The sequence below is a fragment of the Pelodiscus sinensis genome, chromosome 10 (assembly GCF_049634645.1).
Source record: "Pelodiscus sinensis isolate JC-2024 chromosome 10, ASM4963464v1, whole genome shotgun sequence".
In the NCBI taxonomy this organism is placed as follows: Eukaryota; Metazoa; Chordata; order Testudines; family Trionychidae; genus Pelodiscus; species Pelodiscus sinensis.
Window position 1 is genome coordinate 49,514,205 of NC_134720.1, and position 21,249 is coordinate 49,535,453.

The 21,249-nt window shown below is 68.6% G+C and overlaps 2 protein-coding genes across 2 annotated transcripts in view; one reads left to right on the plus strand and one right to left on the minus strand.

Moving 5' to 3' along the window:
• ECEL1 (endothelin converting enzyme like 1) overlaps positions 1-12,190 on the plus strand; it is a 28,672-nt gene extending 16,482 nt beyond the window's left edge. The window contains exons 5-18 of the mRNA XM_075938148.1: positions 363-455; positions 759-883; positions 2,178-2,400; positions 3,385-3,483; positions 3,726-3,800; positions 4,353-4,456; positions 5,207-5,265; positions 5,608-5,659; positions 6,603-6,670; positions 7,031-7,155; positions 8,158-8,223; positions 8,549-8,644; positions 10,321-10,397; positions 11,051-12,190. Of these exons, the coding sequence (XP_075794263.1) occupies positions 363-455; positions 759-883; positions 2,178-2,400; positions 3,385-3,483; positions 3,726-3,800; positions 4,353-4,456; positions 5,207-5,265; positions 5,608-5,659; positions 6,603-6,670; positions 7,031-7,155; positions 8,158-8,223; positions 8,549-8,644; positions 10,321-10,397; positions 11,051-11,150 (1,362 nt within the window). The 3' untranslated portion in view covers positions 11,151-12,190. The remainder of the gene's footprint in view (positions 1-362; positions 456-758; positions 884-2,177; positions 2,401-3,384; positions 3,484-3,725; positions 3,801-4,352; positions 4,457-5,206; positions 5,266-5,607; positions 5,660-6,602; positions 6,671-7,030; positions 7,156-8,157; positions 8,224-8,548; positions 8,645-10,320; positions 10,398-11,050) is intronic.
• Positions 12,191-12,819: 629 nt separating this feature from the next.
• Positions 12,820-20,063, minus strand: ALPI (alkaline phosphatase, intestinal). The gene is given in 12 exon segments (XM_075938381.1): positions 12,820-13,302; positions 13,426-13,542; positions 13,979-14,170; positions 14,647-14,781; positions 14,922-14,994; positions 15,989-16,123; positions 16,566-16,738; positions 17,024-17,111; positions 17,113-17,199; positions 17,736-17,851; positions 18,220-18,336; positions 19,906-20,063. Coding segments are annotated over 12 exon segments (1,563 nt in total). The 5' UTR covers positions 19,976-20,063; the 3' UTR covers positions 12,820-13,042.
• Between the last annotated feature and the right edge of the window lie 1,186 nt (positions 20,064-21,249).

Below are 21,249 nucleotides of genomic sequence, written 5' to 3' on the forward strand. Positions count from 1 at the left end.
CCCCCCCGTGGTGGCGGGGTCCCTCCTGGGGTGTGTGTGCAGGGAGGGAGTGGGCTGGGGGGCTGGCGCTCCGGGCTGCCTGGCGAGTCCCGTTACAGGAAGGAAGCGGGTTTCTTGGCCGCCATCCCCCCCAGCTCGGTGGCCGCCCATGGCCGGGGTGAGGAGTCTGCGCGCCGCAGCCAGGACAGCAAAGCCCGGCCCTGCAGGATGGGGGGGACCAGCAGCAGGCTGGGGCAGGCGTGAGGGGCCCCAGGCCTTGCGGGGGCAAGGGGAGCCGGGAGGCTTGCTGGGCGCTAGAGGCCCTGGCTGGCCACGGGGCACCCCGGCCGGGAGGGCTGCAGCCACACCTCTGTCCCGCACAGATCACCGTCTCCGAGTACGACGACCTGCGCCGGGACATCAGCACCATGTACAACAAGGTGACGCTGGGCGAGCTGCAGCGCATCACCCCCACCGTGAGTACCCGGCTGCGGGGGGGGGGGGGGGCAGGGAGCCTCCCCCAGCACGTGCACCCCAGGGCCGGGCCGGGCCAGGCTCCTCCACTCCCGGGACCCAGAGAAATGTCCTCTTGGCTCTTCTCCTCCCCCAAGTCCGTTCTGGAGGAAGGTGTGAGGTCCCTGCGGGGGGGGGGGGGGGAGGGAGAGGCCAGGCAGGGTCACTGCCTATGGGGTCTGGAGCCAGTGCACGGGGGGGGGGGGGCTCTGGAGACAGCGAGGCCCCCCCCCCCCGGTCATGGCACTCCCCCCCTTCCCCCGCAGCTGAAGTGGAAGCGCCTGCTGGATCGGATCTTCCATGAGAACTTCTCCGAGGAGGAGGAGGTGGTGCTGCTGGCCACCGACTACATGCAGAAGGTGTCGGAGCTGATCCGCAGCACGCCCAGCAGGTACCGGCCAGCGGGGGCCCAGCGGGCACTGCCAGGGAGCAGGGCTCTGCCGGGGGCCTCGGCTCCCGCCAGCTCCAGGCACATGGCTGGGTAACAAGGCTCTCGGGCACGCCGTGGGGGCAGCCCCACCTTGCCACTGCTCAGCTGTGGGCCTGGGCGCCAGTGCCATTCTGGGCCCCTCACAGGGCGCGGGTGTGATTGGAGCCAGACGCCCCGGCCCTGGCAGCAGAGGGGCAAACCCCAGCCCTCTTCCCTGCTCAGACTTCCTAGCCAGCGGGCGGGGAGGACGAGACCTTGGCGGCCCTGGCTCAGGGATCCTACCGCGGGGAGTCGTGGGCACGCCTCATCCTCAGCGGAATCCCCTGGGCCATGCCCCTGGGCCAGGGCCCATCTCACAGAGAGAGCTCATCTTGCTAATGGCCATCGATCTGCCGGGACTCGCCTGCCTCCGAACGCCAACCGGCTGCTGCAGCTCCCGGGCAGGGCGGTGGAGCCCAGCTCGCAACCCCCTACCCCTGCCATGCTCACAGAGCTGCCCTGCCCCATCCCATAGCCCCCCCTTACCGGCATGGCCAAAAATGGGACGAGCTCCCCCTCCCCTGCACAGCCCCAGGCCCCCTGCCCTCCCCCTCCACACCTGGGCTCTCCAGCATGGCCGCAGGTTGCCCCCTCGCTCCATGCTCCCCAGCTGCAGTGCCATGCACAGAGAGAGCCCTTCCCTCCCAGGCATATCTGGCTACACCCCGGGATCCCCCTCAGTGCCCCCCCACACCACTAGAGAGACCCCCGCCAGCTCTCTCCTGCATCCCCCCAGGGATCCCCGCTCCCGGCCGCGCAGGAGTGAGACGTAGACTCTCAGCGCTAATACAAAGCATTACAAATCATCCGGCTAAATAAATTCATTACCCAGGCAAGGCAGCCGTGCTTTGGCGGCAGGTGCAGGGCGCCGAGCCAGCCTGCGGCTGAGCTTTGATGGGATGTTCCCTCAAGCCGCAGCTCCGCCGGACCATCCGGCAGGGCGCCCCGAGCTGTCAGCCAACTCCTCGCACACCCCGTCTCTGGGCACGCTGGCCAGCTGGGGGCACCGGCGGATCCATAGAACTCCCTGCAGCTGGATTTTGGGAGCTCCGCCACTGCCAAAAAGCCAGGGAGGCTCTCCCCGGCATTTTCATTCTGCCCTCGCCCCACCCTGCCCTGCAGTCCCTGAGGTGGAGGCAGGAAAGGCTCAGGGCCACCGGGGTATAAAGCGCCTCTCCCTCCCGGCCCCCGGCCTGGCCCCGTCTCACCCCGCCAGGGTCCTTCACAACTACATGCTGTGGCGCATCGTGGTGGTGCTGAGCGAGCACCTCTCCACGCCCTTCCGCGACGCCATCCACGAGCTCGCCAAGGAGATGGAGGGCACCGAGAAGCAGCTGGAGCTGGACAAGATGTGCCTGAGCCAGGCCAACAAGCACTTTGGCATGGCCTTGGGGGCCCTCTTCGTGGAGGAGTACTTCTCCTCCGTCAGCAAGGCCAAGGTAGGCGCCTGCGGCTACCCTGTGCGCGGCAGCGGGAGGCTGGGAATCCCCACACCGATGCATCCGGCTGGGGGGCAGGCAATCCCCATTGCTCCATCTGGGGTAGGGGGGCAGTGTATCCCCCCCCAGGATTCATCCAGACTGGGGGGGCCTAGTGTATTCCCCCCCACAGATACTTCTGGGGTGGGGGATGAGCAGGGAATCCCCCCAGGATTTATCCAAGCTGGGAGGGGCTGGGAATCCCCTAGGATCCATCTGGGTGTGGGTGAGCTGGCAAAATACCCCCCAGGATCCATCAATGGTTGGAGGTGAGCATCCTCCTAGGATCTATCCTAGCTGGGGGAGGAGGGCAGGAAATCCCCCTCCCCAGGAGCCATCCAGGTTGGGGGAGCCAGTGAATTCCCACCCAGGAGCCATCCAGGTTGGGGGAGCCAGTGAATTCCCACCCAGGAGCTATCCAGGTTCGGGGAGCCAGCGAATTCCCACCCAGGAGCTATCCAGGTTCGGGGAGCCAGTGAATTCCCACCCAGGAGCTATCCAGGTTCGGGGAGCCAGTGAATTCCCACCCAGGAGCTATCCAGGTTGGGGGAGCCAATGAATTCCCACCCAGGAGCTATCCAGGTTCGGGGAGCCAGCGAATTCCCACCCAGGAGCTATCCAGGGTGTGAGGGGGGCAGGGAATCCCCCCAGGATCCATCTGGGCTGGGGGGCAGGGAATCCCACCAGTGACCACAGGCCTGGCCCGTGAAACCTGAGGCAGGAGCATCCCGGCTTCAAGCCCAATGCCCAGCGGCTGGAGATGCTCTCAGGTCCGGCCCCGTTATCCAGCAACCGTTGGGCGTGGCTTAAGCCTTTGGTGGGCGTGGCAGTGATGGAGAAAGCAGTTTGGGGGGAGGGGTTGAACCATCCCGGCCCCGGGCCCTGGCTCTGTGCTACCCGCGGGCCCCTGGGAACGCCGTGACCCGGCCGGGGTGCTCCGAGCAGGTGCAGCAGCTGGTGGAGGACATCAAGCACACGCTGGATCAGCGGCTGGACGAGCTCGACTGGATGGACGAAGAGACCAAACGAGCGGCCAGAGCCAAGGTGAGGGGCCAAGGGGCGGAGCCTCACCTGGCCACAACCTCCGTGCGGACCCTGCCCCTTCCAGCACCTGGGCCTCTGCCCGGAGAGCTAGAGCCGCTGCGCCGCAGTCTGTCATGGCATCCAGCAGGGGTCAGCGCTGTGCTCAGACTCCAGCCCGGCAGCCCCGGGGGGGGGGGCGGGGAGCTGGCCAAGCCCTGTGAGATCGGGGCAGGCTCGGACCTGGACGTGTGCTCTCCTTGCAGCTCCAGTACATGAGGGTGATGATCGGGTACCCGGACTTCCTGCTGAAACCGGACGCCATCGACAAGGAGTACGAGGCGAGTGTGCGAGGGGCCTGCACTGCATCCCCGGGCTGAGAAAAGGACACATTCAGCAGCACCCCACCTTTTTCCTGCTCTAGCCAGCAGGCCCCAGCTCCTGGCCTGTCTCCCTGGCCAACGGGAGCTGCTGCTCTGTCAGTCTGTGGCTGGCGTCTCGCCGGAGGTGCAGGGGGTGCTTGGCCCAACATGAGGCTTGGGACCTTCCCAAAGACCTCGGTTCCCTGAGATCCCCTGGCTCCAGCTGAGCCATCTCCACCTGGTGCTGACCCTGGCCCAGCCCCACTGCACGGCTGCCGTCACAAAAGTGGGGGGGGCACGCACTATGTCAGCTGGGGGGACCAGAGGGGGACATTGGTGCACGTGCTCAGTGTGGTGCGGGACTCTCCGTCCGTCCTGGCTCCCTGTCCCAGGCTGGGGACGAGCCTGCATGTAGAGCAGGGAGCCTCCGGGCCACAGCCCAGCGCAGGGGCTGGGAGACGGATGTGGGGGTCCCCAGCTTGAGCAGCCTCCTGCCCCTCCCCCCTGACGTGTCTCCTCTCCCCGCCGCAGTTCGAAGTCCACGAGAAGACGTATTTCAGGAACATCCTCAATAGCATCAAGTTCAGCATCAAGCTGTCGGTGAAGAAGATCCGGCAGGAGGTGGACAAGTCTGCGTAGGTATCCGGTGCCCTGGGGTCTGCGCTTTGCCTCGCCAGAGGAGCAGGAGCAAAGAGAAGGGGCTCGCTTGGGGGGCCCCCTCCTGTGAGAGCAGGGTCTGCCAGGGGTCCACTGGGATTCCTCGGTGACGGGAAGGGCCCACAGCTGTGGGCACCGTCTAGGCTCCGGCCCAGCCAGCGGCCCATCCCAAGTGCACCATCTGCCCCGGTGTCTCCAGCCCCAGGCTGCCGGTGCCGGTTCAAGCCCCACTCAGCTGGCTTAGGGAGCGACAAGAGCGGGGACTCTGCTCTGCATGGCCAGGAGCACCTGGTCCTGGGGGAGGCTGCTGCTGGGGCCCTGGGGTCCAGCCCCCCACCCCTCCACTGCACCTCTCGCTGGAAATCAAGGGACCCCCCCCTTCGGCCGAGGCATTTCCTGAGGGGTGCAGCGGCCTCTAGTGACCAGCGTGCGCATGGCAAACGCCTCACAACACGTGCCCACCGGGCACCTGGAGGGCGAGGGACGCCCAGACATGGAGCCCTGGTGCCTGGACTGAGGTGGGGGGGTGGGGGGGTCAGGCCTGGCACCATTCTGTGGGAGTTCGGCTGCCCCCGCCTGCCCTGTGTCCTCTCCCAGCTCACCCCTCACCACACGACATTAGCAGAGACACCCGTGTGCTGTGGGGTCGTCTCCCCTGCGAATCCAGCTGAGCCTGCCCCCCCATGGCCTTGGGGCGCCTGGTGCTGATCTCTGCTGTCCCCTTGCAGGTGGCTGCTGCCCCCCCAGGCCCTGAACGCCTACTACCTGCCCAACAAGAACCAGATGGGTACGGCCGCGCCAGCGACACGGCTGCTAGCCCGCGCTCCCTGGGCTACCGAACGCGCCGGGGGCACCCAGACTGGGAGAGCCTGTCAGTGAAGTGGGTCAGGACTGGGGGCATCAGCGGGGGAGGGCAGGCTCGGATACCAGAGGGCTATGGGTCAGGATGGAGGCCAGGACAGAGCGCGGCTGCCTCAGGGAGTCTCATGGTGTATTGGTCTGGCGCTGGCGGGGGAGTTTGGGTCCCAGGAGCCCTGAGTGCCTGGCCAGGCGGGGTCCCCTCCCTGTCACCCCACCCTGCCCATGCTCAGGGGCCTGCTCCCCATCACGCTCCCTCCTCTCCCCACAGTGTTCCCCGCCGGGATCCTCCAGCCCACGCTCTACGACCCCGAGTTCCCGCAGTGAGTACAGGGCTCCGCGCCCCCTGCCAGCACAACCCGGGCAGGGGATGGGGGTGTCAGTGGACAGGACAGGGAGCCCCTGGGGCCGGGGGCAGGACCCAGCTCTGGGGTGAAGCAGCAAGCAGAGCTCTCTGGATCCAAACCCTCCTGCAGGCTCCTGTCAGCTTTTCTGACTCCTAACGCCCATTCGCTGCTGATGGGGCCGTGTCTCGGGAGCCCAGATCCCCCCCCACTGTTGCTGAAGGGGGGGCTCACACCTCCATTGCTGCTGAGGGTCGTGGCTCAGGAGGCTCAGGTCCTTCATCATTGCTGATGGGGCTGTATATTGGGGGGTCTCAGATCCCCCCATTGCTGATGAGGGACATGTCTTGGGGTGGGCTTAGGACCCCCCCATTGCTTATGGGGCTGTGTCTCAGGGGGATCAAAACCCCTTTGCTGATGGGGCTGTGTCTTGGGGGGCTCATCCCTCCCCCCTTTGCTGATGGGGCTGTGTCTTGCGGAGCCCAGACTTTCCCATTGCTGATGGGGCTGTGTCTTGGGGGGCTCAGCCCTCCCCCCTTTGCTGATGGGGCTGTGTCTTGGGGGGCTCAGCCCTCCCCCCTTTGCTGATGGGGCTGTGTCTTGGGGGGCTCAGCCCTCCCCCCTTTGCTGATGGGGCTGTGTCTTGCGGAGCCCAGACTTTCCCATTGCTGATGGGGCTGTGTCTTGGGGGGCTCAGCCCTCCCCCCTTTGCTGATGGGGCTGTGTCTTGGGGGGCTCAGCCCTCCCCCCTTTGCTGATGGGGCTCTGTCTTGGGGGGGCTCAGCCCCCCCTTCCCCTTTGCTGATGGGGCTGTGTCTTGCGGGGCCCAGACTCTCCCATTATTGATAGGGCTGCATATCGGGGGACTCAGACCCCCCCCAATTGCTGATGGGGGTCATGTCTTGTCCCATCCTGCCCAAAGGTCCCTGAACTACGGTGGAATTGGCACCATCATTGGACACGAGCTGACCCACGGCTACGACGACTGGGGTGAGCCCCCTGCCTGGTTTCTGCTGCTCCAGGCTAGCACCCTAACCCCTCAGCAGCCCGGTGTGAGCTGCTGGTGCCAACCTGCAGCTGCGTGGGACGGGGCTCAGGCCCCCAAGGGGTGAAGGGGGGAGCCTGGCACCAGTGGAGCAGCGCCTGGCCCTGGGCAGACACACACTGCCGGGGCTGGGCAGCCCGGTCTTTGCATGGCCCTCAGGCGAGGTGGGGCAGGGAAGGACAGGTAGCATGAGGGGGGCGGGCGAGGGGGTGGCGAGCCTGGACCCCGGGGGCCCTGGGCCAGCTCTGCCCCCATGAGCCGGAGACGGGGGGCAAGCGCCTCCCACCCGCGCCGTGTGCCCGCAGGGGGGCAGTACGATCGCCACGGCAACCTGGTGCACTGGTGGACCGAGGCCTCCTACGGCAAGTTCCTGAAGAAGGCGCAGTGCATCGTCAGCCTCTACGACAACTTCACCGTCTACAGCCAGCGGGTGAGCCCGGCGCCCGCGCCTGCGACTCACTGCCAGGGGCACTGCCTGAGCCCGGGGCTCGCCCCAAACGCCGTCCTCCTCCCGACAGTGTTAGAGGGGCTCTGCTCTGAGTGGGGGCCTGCGGCACAGAGCCTGGCAGCCAGAGCCTGGCGGGCTTGGAGGAGTGGCGGTGCCCGGTCGGAGGGGCATGGGAGGGCGGGGGGTGCCCAGAGGGTCAGGGGAGGGCTGGGGGGGAGCCTGGTCGGAGGGGTGTGGGAGGGGTGCCCATGTGGAGGGATGTGGGAGGGCGGGGGGTGCCCGGTCAGGCCATGGGAGTGGGTATGTTCGGTCAGAGGGGTGTGGGAGGGTGGAGGGTGCCCAACCTGAGGGGAGAGGGAGGGCTGGGGGGTGACCGGTCAGAGGGGTGTGGGAGGGTGGGGGGTGCCCAGAGGGTCAGGGGAGGGCTGGGGGGAGCGCGTGGTCGGAGGGGTGTGGGAGGGCGGGGGGTGCCCAGAGGGTCGGGGGAGGGCTGGGGGGAGCGCGTGGTCGGAGGGGTGTGGGAGGGGTGCCCATGTGGAGGGATGTGGGAGGGCGGGGGGTGCCCAGAGGGTCGGGGGAGGGCTGGGGGGAGCACCTGGTTGGAGGGGTGTGGGAGGGCGGGGGGTGCCCAGAGGGTCGGGGGAGGGCTGGGGGGAGCGCGTGGTCGGAGGGGTGTGGGAGGGCAGGGGGTGCCCAGAGGGTCAGGGGAGGGCTGGGGGGAGCACGTGGTCGGAGGGGTGTGGGAGGGCGGGGGGTGTCCAGAGGGATGTGGGAGGGCGGGGGGTGCCTGGTCAGGCCATGGGAGTGGGTATGCCCGGTCAGAGGGGTGTGGGAGGGCGGAGGGTGCCCAACCTGAGGGGAGGGGGAGGGCTGGGGGTGCCCGGTCAGAGGGGTGTTGGAGGGTGGAGGGGTGCCCGGTCAGAGGGGTGGGGGCGGGGATGCTCCGTGCCAGGTCCGTGTGAGCCCCTGCTCTTCTCCCCGCAGGTGAACGGGAAGCACACGCTGGGGGAGAACATCGCTGACATGGGGGGGCTCAAACTGGCCTACTACGTAAGTGAGGGGGCGCCCGGTGCGCCCAGCCCCTCGGGCCGTGGAGGATGGACTGGGTGGGTTCTGCGGGGCAGCGCCCGGAGAGCGGCTGGGGCACCTTGCTGCGGCTGGCTGGAGGCTGTGCTGGCATCACTCGCCTGTGGCCCCCACCCACCACGCCCCAGGAGCCCTGGGCCACCTGCTGCCCCTCTGCCTTGGGGGGGGAGGCCCCGGCGCGCGTAGGCAGATCCACAGCGCCCCACTGCACAGTGCCTGGGCACAGGAACGGGGAGCCCGGGGCGGGAGCCCCTCGCCCTGAGCATGCCCGTGTTTTGCTCTCGTGCAGGCCTATCAGAAGTGGGTGCGGGAGCACGGCCCGGAGCACCCCCTGCACCGCCTGAAGTACACCCACGACCAGCTCTTCTTCATCGCCTTTGCCCAGGTGATGGGCCGCCACCAGGGGGCGGTAATGCATGGAGAGGAGCCGAAGCCACGGTCACACGGCTCCAGCCTGCCCGTCCCCTCACTCCCGACACAGCCCCTGCTGGCTCTGCCCTGGGCTCCCTGCACCCAGCCCTGCCAGTGCCCCCATGCCCGACACGTGGCCCCCTGCTAGCCGGCCCTGGACTCCCTGCACCCAGCCCTGCCAGTGCCCCCCACGCCGGCCCTGGGCTCCCTGCACCCAGCCCTGCCAGTGCCCCCCACGCCCGACACGTGGCCCCCTGCTGGCCGGCCCTGGGCTCCCTGCACCCAGCCCTGCCAGTGACCCCCACGCCCGACACGTGGTCCCCTGCTAGCCTGGCCCTGGGTTCCCTGCACCCAGCCCTGCCAGTGCCCCCCACGCCCGACACGTGGTCCCCTGCTAGCCGGCCCTGGGCTCCCTGCACCCAGCCCTGCCAGTGACCCCCACGCCCGACACGTGGCCCCCTGCTGGCCTGGCCCTGGGCTCCCTGCATCCAGCCCTGCCAGTGCCCCCCACACCCGACACGTGGCCCCCTGCTGGCTCTGCCCTGGGCTCCCTGCACCCAGCCCTGCCAGTGCCCCCCACGCCTGACACGTGGCCCCCTGCTGGCTCTGCCCTGGGCTCCCTGCACCCAGCCCTGCCAGTGCCCCCCACGCCCGACACGTGGTCCCCTGCTAGCCTGGCCCTGGGTTCCCTGCACCCAGCCCTGCCAGTGCCCCCCACGCCCGACACGTGGTCCCCTGCTAGCCGGCCCTGGGCTCCCTGCACCCAGCCCTGCCAGTGACCCCCACGCCCGACACGTGGCCCCCTGCTGGCCTGGCCCTGGGCTCCCTGCATCCAGCCCTGCCAGTGCCCCCCCACACCCGACACGTGGCCCCCTGCTGGCTCTGCCCTGGGCTCCCTGCACCCAGCCCTGCCAGTGCCCCCCCACGCCTGACACGTGGCCCCCTGCTGGCTCTGCCCTGGGCTCCCTGCACCCAGCCCTGCCAGTGCCCCCCACGCCCGACACGTGGCCCCCTGCTGGCTCTGCCCTGGGCTCCCTGCACCCAGCCCTGCCAGTGCCCCTCACGCCCGACACGTGGCCCCCTGCTAGCCGGCCCCGGGCTCCCTGCACCCAGCCCTGCCAGTGCCCCCCACGCCCGACACGTGGCCCCCTGCTGGCCTGGCCCTGGGCTCCCTGCACCCAGCCCTGCCAGTGCCCCCCCACGCCCGACACGTGGCCCCCTGCTGGCCTGGCCCTGGGCTCCCTGCACCCAGCCCTGCCAGTGCCCCCCACACCCAACCCGCAGCTCCCTGCTAGCCCAGCTCTGGGTGAGCAGATATGACATGGGGCCACACAGCAGAGCGGAAGGGGGGATAGATGGGGACAGTCCCCCCCCCTGAGGCAAGGCTGGGACCCTCTCCCCTTGTTTCACGTGTGTCTGTTTTCAGTGCCCTATGGACCTTACCCCATCAGACAGAACGTGGCTCCTGGCCCTAGGACAAGCTGTTCCTCAAATGGCTTGCCCTGCCAGTCTTCACTTCACTGCTGGTGGGGCCTCATCTCACCCAGCCCCCACTCCAGCTGTGGTGCTCCCCAGTTCCCCCCCCAGCTATGGCACGCCCCTCCTTCCCCCCAGCTATGTCAGTCACTATGGCTTCTGTCCCGCCTGCAGAACTGGTGCATCAAGAGGCGCTCGCAGTCCATCTACCTGCAGGTGCTGACGGACAAGCACGCCCCGGAGCACTACAGGTACCTCGGGCTGCTGCCCGCAGGCCTGCCGGGGCGCCCCCTCCCCCCAAGGTGCAGGCGTCCCTCCCTCTGGCCTCTGCCGGTGGGTTTGGCTGGACGCTCCCCTGGGAAGAGTGCAGCTGGAATAGCAGGAGGTCAGAACAGCCAGCCAGCAGCAGGGGGTGCTGGGGGCACAGGCCTGGGCCCAGGGCGCTGGTGGGGAGGGCGGGCAGGTGAAGCAGCAGGGCAATGGGTGTCCTCACCAGGGCAGGGCAAGAAGGGGTTAAACCAGTCTGTGCACTGGGGCGGGCTGGGAGGGGAGGGGCACGTGCCTGGGGGCCTCTCAGACCAGCCTGGCTGCTCCTGTCCAGGGCCGGGCCCCCCTAACTGGGTTACGGGGCAGGAAGGGACCCCAGCAGGTCAGGGCGAAGGCCCCGGAAGGGGCTGGCGCACAGGCCCGGCCAGCAGGGGGCAGCACAAGGGCCGTGGGGTACCGCTGCCCACCCCCCGCAGGGCGAGCCCCCTGCAGCGGGATCCGGCCCGCCCTACAACGCGGGGCGGCTGGCAGCTGCCTCCTTTCGCCCCAGAGGTGGCTGCATGGTGGCGCTGGGGGAAGCTCTGCCCTTCCCGGGTTGCCAACCCCCCGTTTCCTGAGCCCTCGCTCCTCTCCCCAGGGTGCTGGGCAGCGTCTCCCAGTTCGAGGAGTTCGGCCGGGTCTTCCACTGCCCCAAGAACTCGCCGATGAACCCCGCCCACAAGTGCTCCGTGTGGTGAGCGCCGGCGCCCGGCCGCCCAGCCGCTTGCTGCCCTGTGCCTGCCACGTGCCACGCCGCCGTCCGAGCCCGCTGCTTCTCCCTGCCCCCCGCCGGCCCACGGCCCCTCTCTAGGGAGACCCGCCCGGCTGCTCTGCGGGGCCGGAGCCTGCAGGGACGCGCCGGGCGGAGAGGCCCAAGAGGCAGGCGGCCAGGAAATGACCGACAGGGGCTGCTTCCAGCCGGGTGTGTCCAGCCTCCCCCCGCAGGCAGGGCCGGCCTTACCCACAGGCCTTAAAACGAGCCCCCCTCCTCCGCCTGTCCCGTGGGTTCCCATCGCAGGTGAGCCCCGTCTGCCGCGTGGCCAGTGGCCCAGCTGGCTGGGAACCCCAAACTCCTTCATGGGACAGGGGGGACCAGACCTGGGTGGCAGGCGATGGGCCCCACTGCGGCTAGCACGGAGGGGCCAGAAGCTACCATGGGGGCTTCTCAAACCGTCTGGAAGATTCCCCCTTCGGGAGCAGACAAACTGGGCCCATCCCGGGGCAGAACCTGCCCTGTTCGCCCCGCCCCACGGCTCCCATGCAGGGCGGAATGGCTCTCACAGCCGGGCACAGAGGCCTGATCCCAGGACCCGCAGGGAACAACCTGCCGGCCCAAAAGCTGCCGTGTGCTCAGGCCAGAGGCAAGTTGTCGGGCTGGGCTGGGGGGTCGCAGGGAGCCAGGCGAGTGAGAGATCCCCCAGCACCATGCAAGCGGCTGGAGTCCCCCGCACTCACCCAGGGTGGCAGGGACTGGGCTTCGGGCAAAGAGCTGACTCCGACCCCGGCCTGGGGAAGAGCCCCCATGGCAGCCACGGAGCCCTGGCACTGGTGGGGGGCGCCCAGAGCAGTGGTGGATGGCAGCCCCAGGCGGCACCGCTGGGTTCGCAGGCGGCACGGCCTGAGCCCAGGAGGGCCCCGTCGCTGCCAGGTGGGGGTGTGGGGCTCCGTGCCGCGTGTACAGAACTCGCTGTGTGTGTCGCTGCTCCGTATGGTCAATAAAGCCAGCGCTGTACTTGGGGGAGGCTCTGTGTGTGTGTGTGTGTGTGTGTGTGTGTGTGTTTACACACATCAGCCTTCAGTGTCCTCCCCCAGCACACGCCCAGAGGTACCCCCCAGTGCCCTCTGGAGCCCATCCCCCACAACGCCTCCTGGAATCCGTCCCCCACAGCACCCCCTGGAATCCATCACCCCCCCACAACGCTTCCTGGAGCCCGCCCCCCAAACCCTCCTGGAATCCATCACCCCCCCCCAGCACCCCCTGGAGCCCCCCCCACACAGCACCCCCTGGAATCCATCACCCCCCCCCAACGCTTCCTGGAGCCCGTCCCCCCAAACCCTCCTGGAATCCATCACCCCCCCCAGCACCCCCTGGAGCCCCCCCCACAGCACCCCCTGGAATCCATCACCCCCCCCCAGCACCCCCTGGAGCCCCCCCCACAGCACCCCCTGGAATCCATCACCTCCCCACAGCACCCCCTGGAATCCATCACCTCCCCACAGCTCCCACCGGAGCTTGCCCCCCCCCACACACAGCGCCTCCTGGAGCCCATCACCCTCCCCACAGAACAAACCCTGGAGCCCATCCCCCCACAGGGCCCCCTGTTTGCTTTCCCTCCCCCCCGCGCCCCAAAAGAAAGCAGCAGGTCATTGGTGACAGGAGTCTCTTTGTTCCGCACAGGAGACATTCCCCCAGGCACTGGTGTCAAGGCACCGGGTCTCCGCTGCCTGCTCCTTGGCCAGGGCTCTGGCGCCGCTCACAGACCCCCCCGCCCCCCATGGGGTAGGTGGGCTCCGTCGTCCTCTTGTGGCTGCAGGCCACACGGCCCAGCGCTGCACTCACAGGGGCAGGGGGCCACGCGGCGGGCAGAGGCTAGTGCAGCAGCGGCAGGAGCAGGGAGCCCAGCACGAGGGGCAGGAGGCTGGTGCCGGCACAGGCAGCGCTCCGTTCCGGGCACTCCGTGTAGGGATCCAGGCAGGCGGCGTAGGCCATGACGTGGGCGACGTAGGTCTGCTCCTGCACCCCTTGGAAGAGGTGGGCCATGGGCCCCTTGGCAAAGATGGCCACGTCCTCCCCGCCGTGCGTCTCCGAGCTAAGGGGTACGGCCGCCTGCTGCTTGTAAGCGGTCGCCTCTGGGGGGGGGGGGGGGACAAACACAGCGTCAGGGCTCCACGGCTCCCCCCCAACTTCCTGCTGCCTGCCGGAGTCCCGGCAGCCTCCCCCCAGCCCCAGCTGTCCCAGCAGGGCCCCCTTACCGCTCTCGGCGCTGTTGACGTCGGGCCGGCCTGTGGCGTTGATCTGGTAGCCAGGCCCGTTCCCGTAGAGGATGGACGTGTAGTTCATCTTGTCCGCGGCCAGTTTGGGAGCCAAACCTGGGGATGGGGAGAGCCGAGCCAGAGATCAGGCCAAGCAGGGGCACCCCAGAGCGGGGTTGAGCCATCATGCCCTGGAGCTCACAGCAGCGGGTCCGGCAACACCCCGCCAAGGGCAGCACAGCCAGCAGCAGGCTGGGCGCAGTGGCACCCAAAGAGCGAGGTGGGTGGATCTGTCCTGCAGGTCCCTGGGCAGGGTTGATGTGTGCTGCCCAGTCCAGGGATCCTCTGGGCCCAGTGGCCGATCAGGGGCCTCAGCTGATCCGTATCCCTCAGCCGCCCGGGGACCGGCCCTCAGCTGTGCCGTGAGCTGAGCTAGAACCCGGAGCCCACGGCGTCAGGGAGTAGGAGCAGCCGCTGCCCGTCCAAGGGGGACTCGGGGCCCGAAGCCGCGGGGGCCCTGGTGCCCGGCGCCCGCACTGCAGCCCCGGCGTACCGAAGATGGAGCTGCCACGCAGCGTGTAGCCGCCAAAGCTGAAGACGTGCGAGTGGTCGGCCGTCACCACAGTGAGGGTCTCGGCTTCCTTCGTCAGCTCGCCCGCCCTCTGGACGGCGCGGTCGAACTCCACAGCTTCTGTCAGCGCCAGGTGGGCCGTGCCGTCGTGGTGCCCGTGGTCGATCCTGCCTCGTGGAGAGAGACCAGGCAGGGCTTAGCCACGGCAATCTCAGGGCCCTGAATGCAGCTCCCCTGCCCCCAGCTGTACGATCACCCTGAGGTGCAAGCGGCACCTGTGGATAGCGCCTGTGGGGTGGGTTTGGGCTGCCTCAGACCCCTCAGTCCATGGCAAAACTTCTCCCTCTGTGCTGCCCAAGCGGCTCTGGCTCCTCACTGTGGCCAGAGCCCACGGTGATGACCGGAGAGGCGGGGCCTGACAGGCCTCATCTCGCTGTTGTGACAACAGGAGCTCTACGGTCACCCAGTGCTCCTGCCCCTCGCTCCAGGCACACCGCAGCTCCTGGCCACCCTCCCACCAGGCAGGGGCTGCCGTCTCAGTGCGGGGAGAGTGGGCTACGTGCAGGCCCGGATCCTGCCCCCTCTGAGCGCAGCCGTCAGGGCTGGGAAAGCTGCACCCCGCGGCCCGGCCTGCCCCGAACCCCACTTATCTTCCACGAAGAGGTAGAAGCCCTGGGGGTTCCGGCTGAGGATCCGGATGGCCGCCTCCGTCATCTGGGTCAGGGACGGGTCCAGGGTCGTGTTCCGCAGGAGGTCGTACTTCATGTCGCCGGGCTCAAAGAGGCCTGAAGGGGAGACAGAGATGAGATGGGGTCCCAGCGCCTCGGGGACCGAGCCGGACAAGCCCCCCGAGCAGCCAGAGGAGGGGCAGAGGCTGCCCAGGGCTGGTGCGGGGGGGGCGAAAGGACGAGCCGGGGTGTGTTACCCATCAGGCGCTTCACGGAGGGGTCGCTGGCGGCGCTGAGCAGGTCGCTCTTGTTCCACACGTACCTGGAGTCCTAGCGAGTGAACCCAGCGTCACCAGAGCCACTTCCCAGCATGGGCACGTTGCCAGCCCGGCCCCTGCCCAGCCCTCCCGTCTGCACCCGCCAGCCCTGCACCCCGGGGCCCCGTATGCCCAGCCGGGCCCCTGCCCAGCCCTCCTGTCTGCACCCGCCAGCCCTGCACCCCGGGGCCCCGTGTGCCCAGCCGGGCCCCTGCCCAGCCCTCCCTGTTCGCACCCGCCAGCCCTGCACCCCGGGGCCCCGTGTGCCCAGCCAGACCCCTGCCCAGCCCTCCCGTCTGCACCCTCCAGCCCTGCACCCCGGGGCCCCGTGTGCCCAGCCGGGCCCCTGCCCAGCCCTCCCTGTTCGCACCCGCCAGCCCTGCACCCCGGGGCCCCGTGTGCCCAGCCAGACCCCTGCCCAGCCCTCCCGTCTGCACCCGCCAGCCCTGCACCCCGGGGCCCCGTGTGCCCAGCCCGGCCCCTGCCCAGCCCTCCCGTCTGCACCCGCCAGCCCTGCACCCCGGGGCCCCGTGTGCCCAGCCGGGCCCCTGCCCAGCCCTCCCTGTTCGCACCCGCCAGCCCTGCACCCCAGGACCCCGTGTGCCCAGCCCGGCCCCTGCCCAGCCCTCCCGTCTGCACCCGCCAGCCCTGCACCCCGGGGCCCCGTGTGCCCAGCCCGGCCCCTGCCCAGCCCTCCCGTCTGCACCCGCCAGCCCTGCACCCCAGGACCCCGTGTGCCCAGCCCGGCCCCTGCCCAGCCCTCCCGTCTGCACCCGCCAGCCCTGCACCCCGGGGCCCCGTGTGCCCAGCCGGGCCCCTGCCCAGCCCTCCCGTCTGCACCCGCCAGCCCTGCACCCTAGGGACTCTTTACAGACCGTCCTGCCCTCTAGGAACAGGCACATGGCTGCACCCTTCCAAGCTGCTGCCCAATGGGGGGAGCGACTGTGATGACCAACCCCCGCCCCATGGAGGCCCCGGCTGCGCCCCAGGCCCCACGCCCCAGTCACCTTATTGGCTTGTTGCCACTGAGTGATGAGGTTGTTGCCATCTTTGCGGATCCCGTTCTGGCTAGAGCTGCTGGGGTACTCAGGATCTGCGGTCCCCACAGGGGTCATGTACTTCCGCCCGCCCCCCAGGATCACCTGGCCGGGAGACGGACAGAGACACAGCACGTTCCAGATCCCCTCTGGCCGCCCCGCCCCGCCCCACACCAGCCGGGCTTCCCTCCGGGCTCTGCATGTGGCCTGCCAGTGGCCGGGGGTGTCAGCTGGGTGGACAGTGGAGGAGCTCCCAGATGCTACCCGAGGGGCACCCAGCTGTGGGGCAGAGGGGAGCTGAGGCCCATGGCCGAGCTGTTCCTTGGCCCCTGGCAGAGAGGGACCAGCGGAGAGAGAGCTAGACCGGAGACTTCTCCCTGGCCTGGCTGGGGCTCTCCATCTAGCCCTCTCCATGCTGCCGACGGGCCTGTGGCAGAAGTGGGGCACCAGGCCCAGGCAGGCACAGGCTGCGTAGCTGGCAGGGGGCAGGGCATTCAGGCAGGGCGGCTGGATGGGGCAGTGATGCCCATGGGGCGCAGCCACTCACGGTGAAGTTGACGTTGTGGATGAGCTGCCAGGCGATGTCCGTGCACTTCTGCTGCACAGCGTTGGCGGGCATGCTGGAGTCTGCGTACCAGTCCCTGTTCACCACGTGGGCGTAGGTGCCCGCAGGGGAGGCGTGCTGCACCCGCGTCGTGGTTACGATCCCCACCGACTTCCCTGCCCGAGAGCAGCAGGACTTTGAGCAGGGCAGCGAGCCGGCGCTGCCCCCCCGGCCCTGCGCACGCAGCTGCCCCCGGGGCGCCCGGACAGTCGCAGGCAGGGGATCCGCCTCCGGGCACCGGAGCAGGACCTCGCACCCACACCCTCCCTCCTGAGGGAAGCCATCTTGCTGTGTGCGCCCCGCCCACGGGCCTGTTGGAGGCTTCTGAGGCTGCCCCCTGCCCCTCCCCCAGGCTGCTGAGCCAGACAGGACACCCCCCCCCCCCGCGCTCGGCTCCTTACCCACGCGCTGGGCACGTTGCAGCACGGACACCACCTCGTTGCCCCAGGTGGTGTTGCACTGCGAGTGCCTGGCTGCGGCGCTCACCCCCGATGGTCTGGTAGTTGGCCTTCACCCCACACAAGTAGGCCGTGGAGGTGCCCGCGCTGTCCGGCACCTGCCGGTCCACGTTGTAGGTCTGCAAAGCCCACGGGAGAGCTGTCGGATGGGGGGCTCCGGGGGAAGGGAGGGAGCCCTCTGCCCCCAAAGCCCCAGACCTCGGCTCAGGCCCAGAGCTCCCCAGAGCACTCTGGGGCCCATGGGTCCCGCGGGACAGAAGAGTGCTGCCAGCCCACCTGGCTGGGGGGTCCTGAGCCACCTGGCTGGGGGGTCCCATCCTGCCCAGCTGGGGGGAGGGGCGCCTTTTGCCAATGCATCCTGTCCCTCCCCTTGCCCCTGCCTTGCAGAGAGGCGACTGCCCCACATGGGGCCAGAAAATCCCCTTCCGCCCTCGTCGGGGAGTGGGTTTGGGGATCCCATCCCCCAATCTCTCCACAGCCACGCCCCACCCCCGCTCCCTGGCTCTGCCCCACCCTTTTGCTAGTCAGTGGGTGGGGACACTGCTGGCTAGCTGGGGGGCTGCACCCCGCCCAGTCACACGGAGCAGCAGGGGCTCTGGGGGCTCTCCCAGCAGGAGCCCAGCCCCCCTGGCTCTGGGGCACGCGACGCCGGCACCTTGGAGAGCGCCACGTAGGGGAAGGCGTCCATGGCGAGCGGCGTCTCCGGGCCCAGCTTCCCCTGCTGCTGCCCCTTGAGGATGCGCGTGGCCGTGATGGTCGGGATCCCCATGCCTGGCCAGGGAGAGAGACCCCCAGCCCGTCAGCCTCGGGCTCTGCAAACGGGCCAGGGACGCCCCTCCCCCCGAGCGCAGCCTCCCCATCTCCCCGCCCCCACCTGGCCACCTGTGCCCCCCCCCCACCACACACTCACAGGACACGCCCCCCCGCCCCCTTCTCCAGCCACCACCGGACCGTGACACCCACTCCACACGCCTGGGGAGCCTGGTCACACCCGCTTCCACCGGGGAGGGGGAGGGGAAGACAGGCTGCATTCCCCCAGCCCAGCTGGGAAGGGAAGGAGCCTGGAGGCGCCCTGTAGCCAAGCCCCCCATGGGGCAGCTGGTGGGCTGCGGGGGCAAGGAGGGGCGGCTTCGACTCACCGTCCCCGAGGAAGAGGATCAAGTTCTTGGCCTGGTGATTCCTGGGCTGGAGGTTGAGGGTGGCTTTGATGGCCGCGGCCGCCTGCTTGTTCCAGAAGGCGGGGTTCTGCTCCTCCACTTTGGGGGGAGACGGAGACGGGGCAGGGGTAAGCGTGGCCGGCAGCCAGCTGGACCCACCCCTCCCGGCTGCCAGGAACGGCCCAGCCACTATGGGCCCCTGGCACTAGACCACGCGCCGAGCCGGGCCCAGCCACCCACCAGCTGTGAACCAGCACGGGCACCAGGCATGGCACCTCCCTGCAGGGCTCGCAAGGGCCGGAGCAGCCCGGCCGGCTGTCTAGGAACAGGGAGGGGGCATGTAGCCGGGGAGGGAGCTGACACAAGGGGTGACCCCGCTGCAGGGGGCAGGTGGGGGAGGGAGCCAGCAGCTAGAAGAGGTGGGGGGGGGGGGGGAAGAGGCTGGTTGAGCCGCCTGGCAGTAGGAGCCCTACAGGGAATCTGAGGAGACGCCGTTAGAAACCACCAGCTGGTGCGTGAGCAGCCCAGGCTGCCCTGTTCTAGCCCTGGCCCAGAGGGAAGGGGAAGTGGGTTCTGAGGCTGCGGCGTGCCTCAGTTTCCCTCCCTGTGTCTGTGCACAGCCTGAGAAGGGTTAAAAAGCTGCTCCGGGGCCCTGGGGGAGGGGTGGAGTGGGCCACGGTGCTGCCTGGCGTGCCTGAAAGGGGCAGTAAGGCCCGGCTGAAACTGCCCCAGTCGAATGGAAGAGAAGCCCCCTGGCCGGGGTGGTCGTACTTAGCAATTCCCTCCCCAGAGGCAGGCGCTTCCCCCTCCCCCGCAAGGAATGGGGACCAGAGCCAGTGGCTGGGCTGTGACCTGACCCCCCCCCCCCCCCAGGGCAACGGGCCCAGGGCCTGGGAGCGCCCTGCCCGGAGGCCCCCTCTCCCTCGCCTCTCCATGCCAGCCTGAGCGCCCAGGAGAGACACGCGGCTCCCTCGCCCTCACACGGCTGCCGGTGCCACGCCCTGGGCGCACGGCCCCGCAGCGCCGGGCTGGTCCTGCCCCGTGGAGTCCTGCCACGGACCGGCCCGGTCGATCCGTGACACGACTCCTCTGCGGTGCCTGGCAGGGGTATCCCCAGGAGGTGGATCTGTCTCCCCATCTCCCCCCCCTTCACAGCCTGGTTAAGTCTTTCTGAGCTGCACGACAGCAAACGCCGCTGAGGGGCACGTGGCCAGCGGCAAGCCCCCTTGCCCACATCCCCAAGCTGGGGAATCTCCGGGTGGCCCCAGGCAGGGCCCGAGCATCATTGTACGGGGGCCCGGAACAGCTTGGACCATGGGCCCCCTCCCACACACAAACCACAATCTGCAGCTGGGCCCGGCTGAGTGCACCCGTCTGCCCCCCAGTCCCAGCCCCAGCCCACGGGGGCTGCAGGGAGCTGGCAGCCAGAGCCGCCTCACCCAGACAGGGGTAGGGCTCCCGACAGGCCTTGGGGCGACGCATTCAGGCTCCCTCTCGGCCCCCCAGCCCGGCAGCCGTGACACACGCTGCTGTGCCGGGGCGAGCCCTGCCCCGTGTCTGACAGCCGCCCCCAGCGCCTGGCCGTGAGTCGGAGCACCCGCCTGCCCGCCGGTCCGGTGCAGGACCCCGTGGAGAGGGGTCTCCCCTGTGGGAAGGAGCGAGGTTCACCTGGGATGACGGCGCTGGCATAGGTGAGCCAGGCCCCGAGGCAGAGCACGACGGGCACAGGGAGCCCCATGGTGAGAGCGGGCGGGAGGGAAGCCGCGGGGAAGCCAGACGGTGCCTGTGATAGACTGCCTGGGACAGCACTAATAGCCCTGCTCTCCCAGGGACTTTGACCCGGGTTTTATTCCCTACCCCATTAGCACACGTGGGCACAGCTCCGGGAGGGACTTTGCCGCCGGCAGGCCTGGGGCCCTGGCAGAGGGGCACGCCCTCCTGGCACAGCCCAGCGGGCGGACAGTGATTAGGAATCGCTGGCTAATCAGGCCCAGCCTCCCGGCCAGGGAGCTGCAGGGTGCGGTGCTGCAGGTACAAGGCCAGGCGGCCCCTTGCCCGGAATGTCAGCATCACTTGGCATAATCACACCCCAGGAGGAAGAGGCCAGGCCCGCTTTGTGGGGGCGAGACGGCTCATTAGCCTCGTGGCTCCAGATAAACCTATCAGCCACGGAGGACAAACTCCAGTCCCGGGTGCCGGCTCCGCCAGCGTCCCCATCCCGGACGGATGGTGATGTGAGCCGGCAGCTCACTGCTGTGTGTTTGCTCCCCAGGCTGAGCAAAGGGGGCCTTTGCTGGCTCTGTCGAGGTGCCTCAGACGCCTGGAGGATGTGTGTCTGCGCTCTGGGCTTGTGTTTTAAACGCTTCCGTCTGGGAGACAGCAGCGGGCGTCACCCACCCATTGTGAGGGGTGGCTACTCAGTGAATAGCTTTGCTGCATGGGCTCTGGCCCTTACATCGGGGGGGGGGGGAACCTACGGACCCCACTTGCCTGAATCTGGCCCCCACAGCTTGGAGCCCCCCCCCAGCATTAATGTTAGGAGTAATTAAAAAGGGGATAGAGAATAAGAGAAAATATCTCATTGCCTCTGTATAAAACCACGGGACGCCCGCATCTTGAATTCTGTGTACAGACGTGGTCCCCTCCTCTCAAAAGAGATAGATTGGCATGGGAAAAGGTTCAGAAATGGGCAACCAAAATGATGAGGGGTTTGGAACGGGTCCCATATGAAGTGAGATTAAAAAGACTGGGACTTTTCAGCTTAGAAAAGAGGAAATGAAAGGGGGATATGATGGAGGTCTATAAAATCATGACTGGTGTGGAGAAAGGGAACAAGGAAAAGTTATTCACTTGTTCCCACAATATAAGAACTAGGAGCCACCAAATGAAATTACTAGGCAGCAGGTTTAAAAGGAAGTTGTTCTTCACTCAGCACACAGTCAACCTGTGGAACTCCTTGCCACAGGATGTGGTGAAGGCTAGAACTTTCACAGGGTTCAAAAAAGAGCTAGA